This window comes from Uloborus diversus, chromosome 1 (assembly GCF_026930045.1).
Source record: "Uloborus diversus isolate 005 chromosome 1, Udiv.v.3.1, whole genome shotgun sequence".
In the NCBI taxonomy this organism is placed as follows: domain Eukaryota; kingdom Metazoa; phylum Arthropoda; class Arachnida; order Araneae; family Uloboridae; genus Uloborus; species Uloborus diversus.
In genome coordinates, this window is record NC_072731.1 from 91,820,217 (window position 1) to 91,834,582 (window position 14,366).

Genomic DNA, 14,366 nt, shown 5'->3' on the forward strand with positions numbered 1-14,366 from the left:
TAAGCCAATTTGCAAAGATGTATCTACTCTTATCTAATCCTCATAAAACTGTTTCTTCCTCCTTTTATTAATTCCGTTTAAAGACTGACTTGCAAATGAAGTTTTAAGTCAACTTGTGTAGACTTAATGCATAGTATGAATTTTCGTTAATATAGTTTACAAGATAAATGTAGCGAACGTTAGCAAGTATAAGCAACATCAACATTTTATTCTACACTAGTGGTACCCGCACGGCTTTGCCCGTAATAGAAAATTAAAAGGTCTTTTGGTTCGCCTGTATATTTATAAATAATGTATGGTGAATTTTCTCGCCAACTGGCTTGTACCCATGTTACGGTTCCACGTTATGATAATTTCGTAATTTACTCGTCCATCTTATGATATTTTTGTTCTTAAAATTGGATTAAAAAAAGAACCACAACGAATTTTCAAAAAATCGCTTCGAGGTGCACACCCCCATGGTACAAACTAACTTTGTGCCAAATTTCATGAGAATCGGCCAACGCTCTAGGCGCTATGCGCGTCACAGAGATCCTGACAAACAGAGATCCGGACAGACAGAGGGACATTCAGCTTTATTATTAGTAAAGATAATTATTAAGAACACATAATGTAAAAAAAAAGTAGAAAAAGGTATTCTATGCATTTTTAGGTTTGTTTGAGTCCAAGAACATCGACCACAATGACATAAAATAGTGTTTAAATTCGTGGAATTTTTGTATTTTTAATTTTAAAGAATTTATCTTTTTAAAATGGAAGCTTATAACTATTTTACCAATGTTTGAAAAATATTTGTGCAGTAATGTACTCAGGTAAAATTTAAAACTTTTCATCGTAATATAGGAAAAATTTCAACTAAATACAAATGGAGGAAGTAGTGTTAAATTTTTTAACTAATGCCGTAAAAATCATCATTTTTTTGGCCAGATTTGTGATATTTAAGGGGGAAATTTCAGTACAAATAAAAATTAAACTGATACACATTTTAGAAATATTAAGCCAATATGAGTACCCCTAGAGTCATCTTCTGAAAAAAAATTTGGGATGCGTTAGCACATTATGGAGTAATAAATTAAATAGTTTTCATAAAATCGTTCATTATTCACAAAATGTATTTCTAAATTTTTTGAGCATCCTATTATGAGAGTATTTTGCTGATAAATTGACAAAATATGAATTCAGTTAAAAAACAGAACTTGTGCATTTAAGAGTTATTTCTTAATTTATTGCAATTTATTTTTAATTTTAAGGCAGTTTTTGAACCTTTAGAAAATACAACACACGTTTCCTTAGGATAAGATACTAATGATTTCTATTTGCAAAAATCAAAGAAGCGTAAAAAAAAGTAACACAGCAAACTTCATATCTTCATATATCATCTATCATCAGCATCTAGTGAGCAGCGTGTATTAAAATAAATGCTATCTTGAAGAGAAAACAATCATGAAGGCATTTTTCTGCAGTATTTACTCAATTTCGAGTAACATCATAGAGCTAAGCAAAACTAAGCTTTAGCGGGGAACGGGAGTTCAAACTTTCTGAAAACTTAACAACTAAAAAGTCATCACCCAAGACACTTTTTAAGTCTCAAAAGTCCGTTTGAATTGAATTAAAAACTGCAGTCTTAGACATGAAATATTTTAATCTGGAAACAAAAGAAGAAAAGAGAGGAGAAAATTACATTTTTCGAAAAAAACTGCAAAAGTATTCTCGGACACTGGAAACCCTTTATGACATTCCTCTTTCTGGTTGAAAGGGAAGAAAATTGTTGGAAGATGATATATCCCCTACTATTTCCTCTTTCTCGAGGAACTTAATCTCAAAATTTCGTGTTTCATGGTAACAGGATACATGCCACTGCAGAAAATAAGTTTGAAGAAACTGTAGAAAAGTGCAGAAAACTGGGGATAAGTTCCATGTCTGGGTTATAATTCCCTTCGGACCAAGTATGCTTGGGGTATCCCGGGGGAAATAAGTGGATGAGAAAAGGATTTTGAAGTGAACGTCGTACGGAATGTGTGGGTACATGTAGCTTTTGGAACTCGGTGAAAGACTAAAATTTGTAGTTCACAAAGCAGACTAGCGTTAAATTTCACGCTTTATTTTTCGAGTGTAGTTTCTTTTATTTGGAAATGTTATTCTGTAGAGTTTCTGTGTGGACATATTGCAGTTCACATAGTGCTGCAATAGTACGAGAAGAATATTTGAGCTTCTTGATGGCGTATTTGTTCGCTTTAGATCCGCAGTCCCCAAACTTTTATACATCCGGACTCAAACTTAAAATTCCTTGTCAATGTCGACTAAAATCGTTCCGAACGAATATTTTTTTAAGTCTGCAATACAGAAACCAATATAAATAAATGCTGCTTTGTATTTTTAGATGACTTCTACGGATGACATTCAACTACTGTTTTTTTAAACTAAAAAAAAAAAAAATCTGCAAAATTGCTTCTTACAATAAAAGTTTGAATTAAAAATGGCGCAAGAAAAACAATTTATTTTTTGTGGCTTTTATTAAATAGTCTTAAAAAAAGAAGGAAAGAACATACTGTACACTTTTGACAACAGAAAATTTCGTGAAACGTTTGCGACAGCATTTAATCTACTTATTTACTTCGGAGGACGTAACATTTTTTAATAATTTTATTTCCTGGCGTTTTTTAACCTTCAATAGATTGTTTTTTCTTTCCTTGTATTTATTTTTAGTCTTGTCATTTAGTATTACATTTTGTTTTTTACTTCCTTTTGTCAAAATTCGCGCAAACATAATTCATAGTTAACTAATTAAATCAACAAATTGTTTTACTAAAGTTCATAGATATAGTAGCCATAGTTGCAGTATAAAGTACACCCAGTACACGTTGAGACATTCAGCAGCAATCTAATGCTCCATAGCAAGCGACTCACTGGTGAACACACACTTCAATTAAGAAAATCCAGTGTGACTTACCTGTGAGACAAGATTTTGTGAACGTGTTCAACATTTCGTACTTCTTACCATTATTATTTTATGCTCCAAGTAAAAACCATGTGCAAATTTTTAGAAATTAATTTTTTTTCCCCTTTCTTTTTTTTTACAAATGAGGCAGTAAGAAGCAAAGGGATGTTAGTGGACATTTATAAGTTTCGAGTTAAACGCGTTTAAGAATAAGGTTCTAGGTAAGCTTTCATTGATTTTTTTTCTAAATCATGCCTGTATAGCAGCACCCAATGGGACTACTAGTAATATTTCTTGCCCCAAAGTAGAGAAGAGGTTCACTGATTATTTCCAAATTTTTAATTTTGTCACTTACATCCCTTTGCTTCTTACTGCCTCAAATATCGTTTTCCAAAATACGTAAAGTTAGTTACAAATCAAATTATCAATAGCAAACATAAGCGATTCAGTCCCTCATTATTTAACACAACAATTACTTGTGATTAATCCCGTTTACATTGACCAAGATTCGTGTTAGTTGAATGTAGTTTTAAACTGCGAGTAAAAAGTGAATCACTGCTCGCATAATTTTCAATATGCTTATTAGGAATGAAGGGAAAGGGGTTGTTTCCAAAATTTTAAAAGTATATTTTTCTGAAAGAAGATGCTTATAAACATAGGGTCTGATCATTTTTTTTAAATAATTTGTTTACGTTTAATATTATTAAAAAATTACTTAAATCGGTGCGCTTTCATTGTTTATGCTTCTGCCGATGTCATCACAAATTGATGAAATGCCATTCAGTGTTGCCATTCATAAAACAAAATATTTAATTTGCATCTTTAATCCCGTGTAGTGGCAACGATACGGTTATAGCAAGTGTAGAGCGCAATTTTAAGTCGCTTCTTGATTATCATAACGTGGAATCACGAGAGAAAGATGCGCCAAAGAGCATCATTTGTGACGTCATCAAGATCACGCCTTGTTTGAAAAATCAGACAATTTAAAAAATTAATTAAAAAATAACTGTTGGAAAAATGAGAGTATTTTCTGGGTCCATTCTATTTATTTATTTATTTATTTATTTTTGCTTATTCTATCAATTTCAGTGAAAAAAAGTACTACTTTTGACTGAAGGAAACAACCCCATTATTAGGAATGAAGCGGGTCAGTTTAAAGCTGAATCGTCGCACTGCATGTTGTTATGCAAGGGAGTTTTATCAAAAAACGTCACTGGCAAACTTTGAGCCGGTTCAATGCATTTCCTTTGAAATCGCGCCATATGAGTCATTTGACAATACAAAGTGTTCTTTAAGTATGTTCCTTGAATTTCATTCGTAATCGTATCATGCGGAACACTGCACTTTCTGAAATTGTGTTTTTGATAAACTATCTTGTGATCTAGACAGTTTATGCTTATGTTTCGCATAGTAAAAACACATTCCTTATTCTAAATATATATTTAAAGAACCTTTTAACTAGAATGTGCCTCTTAACACTGTTAAATTACCATACTTGGGTAAAACGGAAACTATCAGCATTGTGAAAGTTACACAGATTTTTGTCGCAGAATTGCGATGCTGCTAGGTTAGGTATGCCCCAACTATAGTTTTTTCAGTACTTTCTTCTTGTTTGAATGCCATTTACAGTTAATTTCATTATGTTGTGAAATGATGTAAACAGTGTTTTGATACAATTATATTTTGTGTACCTATACCTACGTTGATTACTTTGATATGTGAAATAAGAAACGAATTATAGATGAAACTTGTTTCGCGTCAGTATCAGTAAAATGTTTTAGTTGTTACATATTTCTCGTAAAGATATACCAGTTTTTTTTTTTTTTAACTTTTTGTTTTTCACAGTAAAAATTTAAGTTCGTCGTAGGCACATTAGCGTTGCGACTAATGTTGTTCAATACATTCATTTAACTCAGTTAAATTGTAGCCAGCATTTTTCAACTAATGTCAATGCCAATATGATCTATCATCAGAAATTTTTTCTCCAAGTAACTGAACTGAACTGCTCGATGATATATTAATCCGGAACCAAATACTTATGCCAGACAATGCCAATTTACTATTAAACAGTTTATGAAAAATGCTGAATTTATAATTTTCACTGCTTCATTTTTGAAAATTGTGTGTTTGAAAATTGGTAGGAGACCGGGGCACGTTTACGCAGTGCCCTTTTTTCAAAACGAATTTTAACTGGAGAGCCAACGGTCATAACAGATTGATGCTGCTTCCTAGAAAGCATTCTCATAAGTTTTTGAGCATTAGTGGAGCATTTGAGACAACACTCAGAAAGAATAATCTGTTTTCTACCAAGTCGAGTGAATTTTGAGTTGAACGTTTTGAAGCTTAATGTGAACGAATAATACTTAGTTAAAAAAGAAAAAATGTATAAAAATTAGCAGAATTTTATCCCTTTTTGAGAATTGTATTTGTATGATCTGAAATGTTAATAAATATTTTTGCACGTTAAAAATAAATCCAAACTTGGAGAAGGGGCAAGTTTACGCGTTGTCGTCTGAACATCTTTACGCACGTTCTTTATGTGTCTTACTTCTAAACGTGCCCAGACGATTTTCTTGCTATAACCTGTCTCAAAACATTTTATTATTTTCAGGGTATTTAGTTTTGAAAATCACCATTTAATTTTTAATTGAATTACAAATTCGTATCTTATAGCTTACAATCATGTAGTACTGTATCCGTGCCAGTTCAGCTTTTACTTTATACACTATTCAGTCTGTAATAAATCTTCATTTTTTTAACGAGAGTAAGACATTATGTTCAAAACACTAACAGAACCACGTCACGTGTCAAAATAAATATGCGTAAACGGTTGCGTTGGTTGCGTAAACGTGCCCCGTGTCCGGAGCATATTTACGCGACTGACTTGAACTCAAAAATATTTTTTTTAACGGCTGAAATTACAAACTGAGCAACAACCGAATATACCAATTTTTACTCCATTAACTGCTTCATAAAACTGCAATGTCCAAAATTTCCTAAGTTAAAACATAAAATTTAGAAAATTCATTAAAAAAAATCCTCTTAAACGTGTACCAGTCTACGCTATATGATTAAACTTAATCAGCGTAGAGTAGTTATTAGAAATGTAGTAATTATTTAAAAGCATGCTCATTGGAGTAGGAGTATATAATTTTTCTCCGGATGCAGTTCAACCTATATCTTTTAATATCCGCTTTGCAAACTCCGGATTATTTCTAGTAACAAATGCTTTTTAAAAACTTATAAATTGCATCTCATTAAAATTACTCGAAGCTGAACAATCTTTACCGCTGTCTTGAGAGAAGCTCTAATCCAACATTATTATAAAGACAAAATTACAACCTAAGTTGTTTGATCAGTCGCTTGAAAGATCATCAAAAAGAAAAATTCGATTTTAAATTTCGAAAAAAATGTCGCATAATTTCATATTTCATGACAGACTGGATATTTAAATTGAAAATTTTCAGTTATAACAAAATGTTACAAGTTAAGCAGCGCTAATTGGTTAATTTATGAACCAAAAGTGTTTTTATTTGGTAGACAGTGTACTATGGTAAAGAGTGTATGGTAAATATGTCTATCATACTTCTATAACACACTGAAAGTGATTTCAGTTTTCGTTCCAGTTTACATTTATGTTGATCTCATAATAAAAACGTCACATTTCGTGGGGAGGGGGGGGGATGCACTATTTTACTATTCCCACACTTTAGACAGATTACTTGTGTGGCCAATGTGCATTATTGATCTTGAGAAATGATCAAATTTAATTCCTCATTAGAAATTCATCAGAATAATAAGAATAATAGAAACAAGCAAAAATGTTATGCATTAGATCAAATTTTTATTATGCTTTTTTAGTGTGCTCGATGTCAGAAAAAGACAAAGTAATTGTATTTGTCGATTATTATTTTTTTTTTTAACTTTTTTGTACAGCTTCATCCAGATGGATTAAGCTGCAATTCAACTCCTCAATCCAAGCAAGCGCACTTGATCAGTTCCCTACAGTCGCCAATGGATCATCTACCACCGCCATCTTTCATGACTCTGACAACTTTGACCGAAGCCGGTACTCTTCCATCGAAGATGGCGCCACCGTCCTCTGTATCACAGGAGGCTCAACAGCATCCCGAAGCCCAACCACTGCTCTCCACGTCTTCTCGTTCAACTCCACCCCATGGACACCACCTTCACCATCACCATCCCCATTGGCCACCTACAAGTGGTGCGCCGAATATCTCAGTGGCCAGCCTGCAGCAGCAACAGCAGGAGATGCGAGTGTGAGTACGTGTCTTCCATGATAGCTTATTAAAATTAGTAAATCATAATAACAAAAATGATAAATTATTTTCAACTAAAATTGTAACTTCCAAAATTAAAAATTTGGAGATAGTGTAAAAGTGGAAGAGACACCCAGAGACGCCAACTGCTCCGGAAAAATCGTAGTTTCTACGAACAACAACCTTGAACTACGACGCTACAAAAACGTGTCCAAAACCCACGATTTTCGTTTCTTTACATTTTGTAATCACAGTAAGTTTTTCAATCATTACAGATAATATCCGTAGTATAATCATTTAGATAATTAGGGTCATTCCATACAGATTCAACGGATGAGTGCGCTCGACCATTTTTAATTTTTTTGAAACTCATATCCCAAAAAGATGCATATGAATGATGTTTAAAACCACTTTTATTTTTCCTCTAACCTTAACTCTTGATTTTTTAGATGTCATCAAAAGTCATTTTCGTATTCAAAAATGGGACTTTTAGACCTTTGCATTTTGGTCCATACCTAATTAAATACTAATCAGTGGCAGAACATTTTACTTTTTATGTTAAAGAACATTAGATAATAGTCTCAAACACTGAGTTATGTAGCTGTAACTTAATAATTAAAATAATGACAGCAGGCCAAAGTTCAAGGTCAAATGTAAAATTGTTACTGATTTCAAAGGGTCATAACTCGCTTAGGGCATAAAAACACAAAGTGAAATATGGCAAAAACTAATCACTGGAGTCACACTAATGAGAAAATATAGCTGTAATTGTGTGTTATTACCCTTTATACATTACAGCTCCTCAAAGATCAGAAAATTGAGAAAAATGACATTTTTAGACCCCTGTAAACCAAAAGGGGATCGAATTAAAAATAAAATTTCTTGGTTAATTGAATATTCCATTCAAGTACTATACATGTTATATATATTGTTTTGTGTATTTGGTTTTTAAAAAAAGATACAGGTCTTTGAAATTGAGCAATTTTGCTAGTTAATTCACACTCTAAAACAAATAAAAAGTGTGAAAACTTCATTTCACTTTCTTAAATTACGTATAGTGTGCTCTATGTAATATATTATACAGGAAAAAGATATTTTAAGTAAAAAAATAATTATTTTAATTTGATAACTTAGATATATTTGGACATAAATCAGTAGTTCATACATGATTGACAGCTTAAGTAGTTAATTTATAGACTATCTACACGCACAAATTTTCAATACATACAAATATACGCTCTGTACATTAACTTATGTAACTTGCCTAAACACGTGCAAAAGTATTATCTACATAGTTGAAAGGAAAAAAAAAAAGGTGAGTTCTTCATTTCTTGCTTCAGTGTAGTTTTAAGAAAATAAACTCACACAGTAGTACTACAGTTCTGGTGTTGACACAGTATGTAGCGTACTGAAATACTTTACTCAAATACACAACAAAAATAGAAAGGACTTTCTTAATTTATGTAATCACCATACGGATGTCAACTTGAGAGCTGAATGGCATTTCTATGCAATATCACGCGGTAATGGACATTGTAACAGAATCAGAAGAACCGTAAAAAGAATTGATACTAATAAGACTAGCTTGCAAAGAACTACTAGAAGTCACATTTTAATTCCTACAGAAATGTATACCTTCTACATTTTTGCTACTAAACATTGCATGTATCCTTGTAAGCATTCAATATATTAAACTAGCTCAAAAAATGCTACAAGAAATGTTTGACTCTGCAAATATAATTACCAATACAACATTTAATCACTGCTATATGCCACCGTATTTAAATATTATCACTGTAAAATTAGTGTCCCCTAGCAATAGTGTGTTACTAAAAAGACTATCAAAAGAAAATGCCCATTACTGTGAAAAAAGTTATTACATAACGTGCGTTGATCACTAAATTTAGAACCCCTGACATTGTCGTGCTCCTAGTTTATTTTCAAAGTATCAAATTATGAATGTGCCTTGGTTAAGCATACCAAAATGCCATATACTTGAGTCACCATTACAACTTACTACGTGACTACTAGGTGAGTTCATTTTTTCAAAACTATACTCAAACAAGAAATAAAAAACGCACATTTTAAATTTGGTATATAGAATGTTTTTGCATATGTTTCAGGCAATTTAGATATGTTAATGTACAGAGCATATGTTTGTGTGTATTGAAAATATGTGTTTGTAGATAGTCTATAAATTAACTACTTAAGCTGTCAATCATTCATATCCAAATATTTCTAAGTTATCAAATTAAAATAGTTTTTTTTTGTACTTAAAATATGTTTTTTCAGTATAATTTATTATATAGGCCATTTAAGAAAGTGCAATAAAGTTTTAACACTTTTTATTTCTGTTTTAGTGTGTAAATTAACTAGCAAAATTGCTCAATTTCAAAGACCTGTATTTTTTTTACAAACCAAATACACAAAACAATATATATAACATGTATAGTACTTGAATGGAATATTCAATTGGCCAAGAAATTTTATTTTTAATTCCATCCTCTTTTGGTTTATAAAGGTCTGAAAATGTCATTTTTTGTCATTTTTCAGATCTTTGAGGAGCTGTAACCAATAAAGGGTAAGAAAACACACAGCAACAGTTACATATTCTTATTAGCATGGTTCCAGTGATTAGTTTTTGCCGTATTTCATTTTGTGTTTCCGTCCTCAACGTGAGTTATCCCCCTTTGAAATGAGCAAAAATTTTACATTTGACCCTGAACTTTAACCTGTTGCCATTATTTTAATTATTAAGTTACAGACACGTAACTCAGCATGTAAGACAATCATCTTATGCACTTTAACATCAAAGCGTAAAATTAACTGCCATAAATGTAATTCAAATAGATTTTGGCCAAAATGCAAAGGTCTAAAAGTCCCATTTTTGACTGCGAAAATCACTTTTGATGATCTCTAAAAAATCAAGAGTTAAGGTTAGAGAAAAAACAAAAGTGGTTTTAAACATTATTCATATGCATCTTTTTGTGATATGAGTTTCAAAAAAATTAAAAATAATCGAGCGCACTCATCCGTTGAATCTGGAATGACCCAAATATTGATTTTCTAACAAAATTCAAAATTTCTGTTTAAAATTAAGCAAAATAATTTTGCCACAATAATATGAAAAATAACTTAATATCAAATATTAGCATTTTTTCAAAACTTTTTTTAAGGTGTTGCTTGTCCAGGAGAGAGGAAAAACCTTTTCTGGCGAGCATTGGTTGGAACGCGCGCTCTTTTATCCCTGGTAAAACAAATGAAAATATTTTTTTTTTGTTTTTGTTTTTACGACTTAGGTTTACATTGCGGAATAGGCATCGGCATACAATGCGTCACTAATAAAGGGAAAATCACAGTTTTTGGACTTACGTCAGTCTGGCTCTGAGGTACAGAATTAAAAACGTAAATTATTCATTGCGTATGTTGCAATCGTAACTAGATGCGCCGTTTTATTCCCCTCCCCCCAGCATAAAACTCTGCTAATAATTAAGTTTTCCAAAACTTGGCAACTCTGGAGATACCATATGAGGTGAGACGAAAAACCTTAAGAAATTCATTGAAGAAGGAAGGTATGGCTATATTTCTCACTGTTTTTATTTCCTAACACACGCTTTTTTCATAACGTGTCAGTTCTTGTTTGTCTGCGCTATAGTGTGACGTGTGTAAGGCGAAAAGATTATTTTTATGTGTGTATTTTTCGACGAAAATTTCGAGTACCTGTGGTTTCAATTAGTGTTAAGTGTAAAATAAAATCACCGTAAGCTAATAACTGGTTTTAATGTTTGATTTAGCTTGTTATTAATTTATTTTAACTACATTTTGCGATATATAATAATACTTACCTTATACCTATGTCGCATCTTTCCCACATAATGAGGAGAGATGCCAAGCTGTTCAAAGATGCAATACATGGGATGTCTTGTTTATTAGTTTTATTTTTGTTTTTAGACTGTCGAGAAAATACGTGAGGAAGCATACGGTAATCTGGGGACAGTGAGTGAAGATACCTTTGTTCTGGCTGTTCAAAAAATTTAAAAAAAAAGAGAAATATCGAAAAAATGAAGCTCAAAAACTTTATGGAATGCCGTGTGAAATGCTAAATAATGTTTTAAAGCTTGTGAAGTATTCTCATTCAATCATAATGTCATTCCAAATAATTTATTTGCAATATTTGATTTAATTGAAGTAACTATTCGTGACATTCCTCTTAAAAGTACTGCCACTCCAGCTGTCTCCACAAAAACCATCAACTGCCTAACAAACATCCACCAATAAAGAAACCCCCACAAAGATTATTATCCATTTCCAGAACTATCCAGCTCGACAGTGAAGCGAAAAGAAGTTGCTTGTGTGCGCGGAATGTTGAGAAAATTATTATTTAGCAAATTAAAAAAAAAAAAAAAAAAAAAAACCAGCCTGATTTAATTTTTTCTTATGCCAAAAACGGATGCATGAGTCATGTACAATGTACGCTCCACATTGCAATAATTGTGGTAGATGAATAATCAGCGAAAATATTAAATACAAGGAATAATAACATAAATGGCATCTATCCCACACCACATGGCGTCTCTACACACGTTATGTGCCTTTTGTCAACTTACAGTTTTTTATTATTAGTTTTATTTAAGTCTAAAGCTCGTCAATAGTAATTTCAATACTTATTCATAGTAGAATTTTAAAGTGAAACATAAGGGATTTTTTTATATTGCATTTTTTAATTATTTTACTGAATTTCTACAAACGGTTTGGCATTTCTCCCATTTATGCCCTAACCATTGCAAATGGTGGGTGAACATCTCCTCTTGTCTTGGGCCAAGACATAGTAATAATAGCCCTGGTACGTGCTGCTATATAGCATGATTTAGAAAAAAAAAATCAATGAAAGTCTACCGAGCCAAGCAAATATAAGCGTTTTACCAAAAACTTGAAAGGGTCCACTTACATCCCTTTGCTTGTCACTGCCTCTCATGTGGTATTTGCAGACAAACTCAAAAGAAATTGTTTTTTAAAGTTGTTTGTTTCCATATATTTTATTATGATGCCACTTTTTCAGGATCTTTTAAAAATTATTTTTCATATTTAAATGGTTTTAGAACATTGTATTTAGGTTACTGAAATACAAAAAAACCGTCTGAAAACAATAACTAAACTTTCTTAAAAACTGCCGACATGTCGGAAGTATATATATAACTACTATATTATTTCTTACTATTCTCACCGTGTCTACCCTTGTGGTACTCGTTTCCTCGATGTACTGGTACTCGTATGTTCGCAAAAGTAGCACAACAATGGCAACATAAACTAATAATTAAGCCATGTAAAACACTCGTTATAAAATAAAAACACGTTATATTATTTTTTTTCTGAAAGTAAAAAGTAGTTTTAAAAACAACAGGTCATTTTTTTAAATTAGTTCGCATTTAATTTGACTGAAATTTCAAATTTTAGCACGCATATTTTTAAATTTTATTTCATTGTTCAGACATGAGTCAGTAAACTGAAACATACCTTATTTTATAACAGAACAAAATTAATTTTTACTATTGCGAAAATGAAAAATCAACAAAATGCATTTCTTAGTCAAGTACAGTCTGACCACCAAATAAATGAAAAGGTAACCATCTGGTTTACTGACGGAAATGAACGCTTGTGTTAGTTTTCAGAGATGCCAGCTTTTTCAGACATGTATTAACCCTTAAATTAAGCAGAACTGCATTGAACTTGACGAAGCGCGCGTATCAATTTTTTATTTTTCGCCCTCTTCCAGATAGACTTGTCTTAATTGAAAGTTTGCCAATTCAATATCATCCGTGGACAGACTGTAGAATCGTAAATTATTTTATTTAAAAAAAAAAAACTTTTTTTCTCAGAATTGCGTATTTTGTCTAACAATGAAAATTTCTATTTTACAGACACTTCCGGGAAAAGAGAGAAGAAACAACAGTGTAGCAGAATATATTTCGTTAAATGTGTGTTTTAAAACTTGAATATAATACATTTTGCAACGATTAAAAACAATATTAAAATTTCACTTTGGATAAACGAGCGGAAACTCCATTCCTTTTTTATAAATGTTTTACTACAGCATATTGAATTTACTACGCATTTAAAGAAATAATGAAATAATTGAAAGAAACTGAGAGTTGCGAACAGTTTGAAATTGGTGTTCTGTACGTTATAAATGAACGTGAACTAGAAACATTTTCGAAACAATCTCAGTCTTTTTTAACAATATATTTCGGAAGAAGATCACTGAAGCTAGAAAACTATATTGAAGTGTGTTTACATCCCATTTTGTTATAACTTAGAAAAAAATGTTTTATTCAGACATGGTTCCAGAAGAGGATCATTTTCCAAGAGCGAGACTTTAGAAACTGTTGCTGAATCTCATGAAAAATCTGATGATTGAAAAAAAAGGGAAAACTATCGCTGAGAAGTGCATGAAGAAGAAATGAAAATACAAAAAACTTGTAGCTCCACTAATGTATTTATAAAAGCTATGAACATATTGTTATTGATTTCGAATTGTTTTAGTAAACAAACTTTTAAAATAAAGATACACCTGATCATTATGCTCCAAAATTAATTAAGAAGTCTTATTTATTTTATTTACAGATTTAAAAAAAAATAACAGTTGTTTTCTGACGGTATGTGCTTTTGTCAGAAAATAAATAGGTATTATTTTTCTTGGCTTCGCATATGCATTAATATTTTTACTTAAGATGCCTGTAGACATTCTGTTCTCATTATTGTAATTAATTTTCGCTTTTTGGAGACTTCATTTGTACTAGGAAAAGATTTCCCTTGATAGTTACCGTCATGGCTTTTATTTTGTGTGTGACAAAATCAATATAAGTAAAAAAAAATATTTGAAATAAAAAATTAAATTGTGCTCCATAAAACGTAATTATGCAGTCACATTTTAAAATAATTGCTTAGTAATTTCTTGCTAAATCAGCATCTTAACAATGATTATTAGACACTTATTCTATCAAAGAAAAAGAAAACTCAAACGCACTAATTACAAAAAAAAAAAAAAAAAACAATTGATTCCCCCCCCCTCCGGCACAGTTGCTATAACAACCATCAAAGGTAATATTTTAAATCAGCGAATTAAAAGAAGTTTTTTTTTTCCTTGAAAA

At 31.5% G+C, this 14,366-nt stretch overlaps 1 protein-coding gene across 2 annotated transcripts in view; it reads left to right on the forward strand.

Annotated features, from left to right (window-relative positions):
- The window catches only part of LOC129231078 (neuroligin-4, X-linked-like), a 256,715-nt gene extending 242,925 nt beyond the window's left edge, over positions 1–13,790 (forward strand). The window contains exons 7-8 of one of the 2 annotated variants that reach the window (XM_054865331.1): positions 6,875–7,222; positions 13,137–13,790. In XM_054865331.1, the coding sequence (XP_054721306.1) occupies positions 6,875–7,222 (348 nt within the window). In that variant the 3' untranslated portion in view covers positions 13,137–13,790. The remainder of the gene's footprint in view (positions 1–6,874; positions 7,223–13,136) is intronic. The other variant, XM_054865326.1, reaches the window with a different exon arrangement.
- Positions 13,791–14,366: the final 576 nt, after the last annotated feature.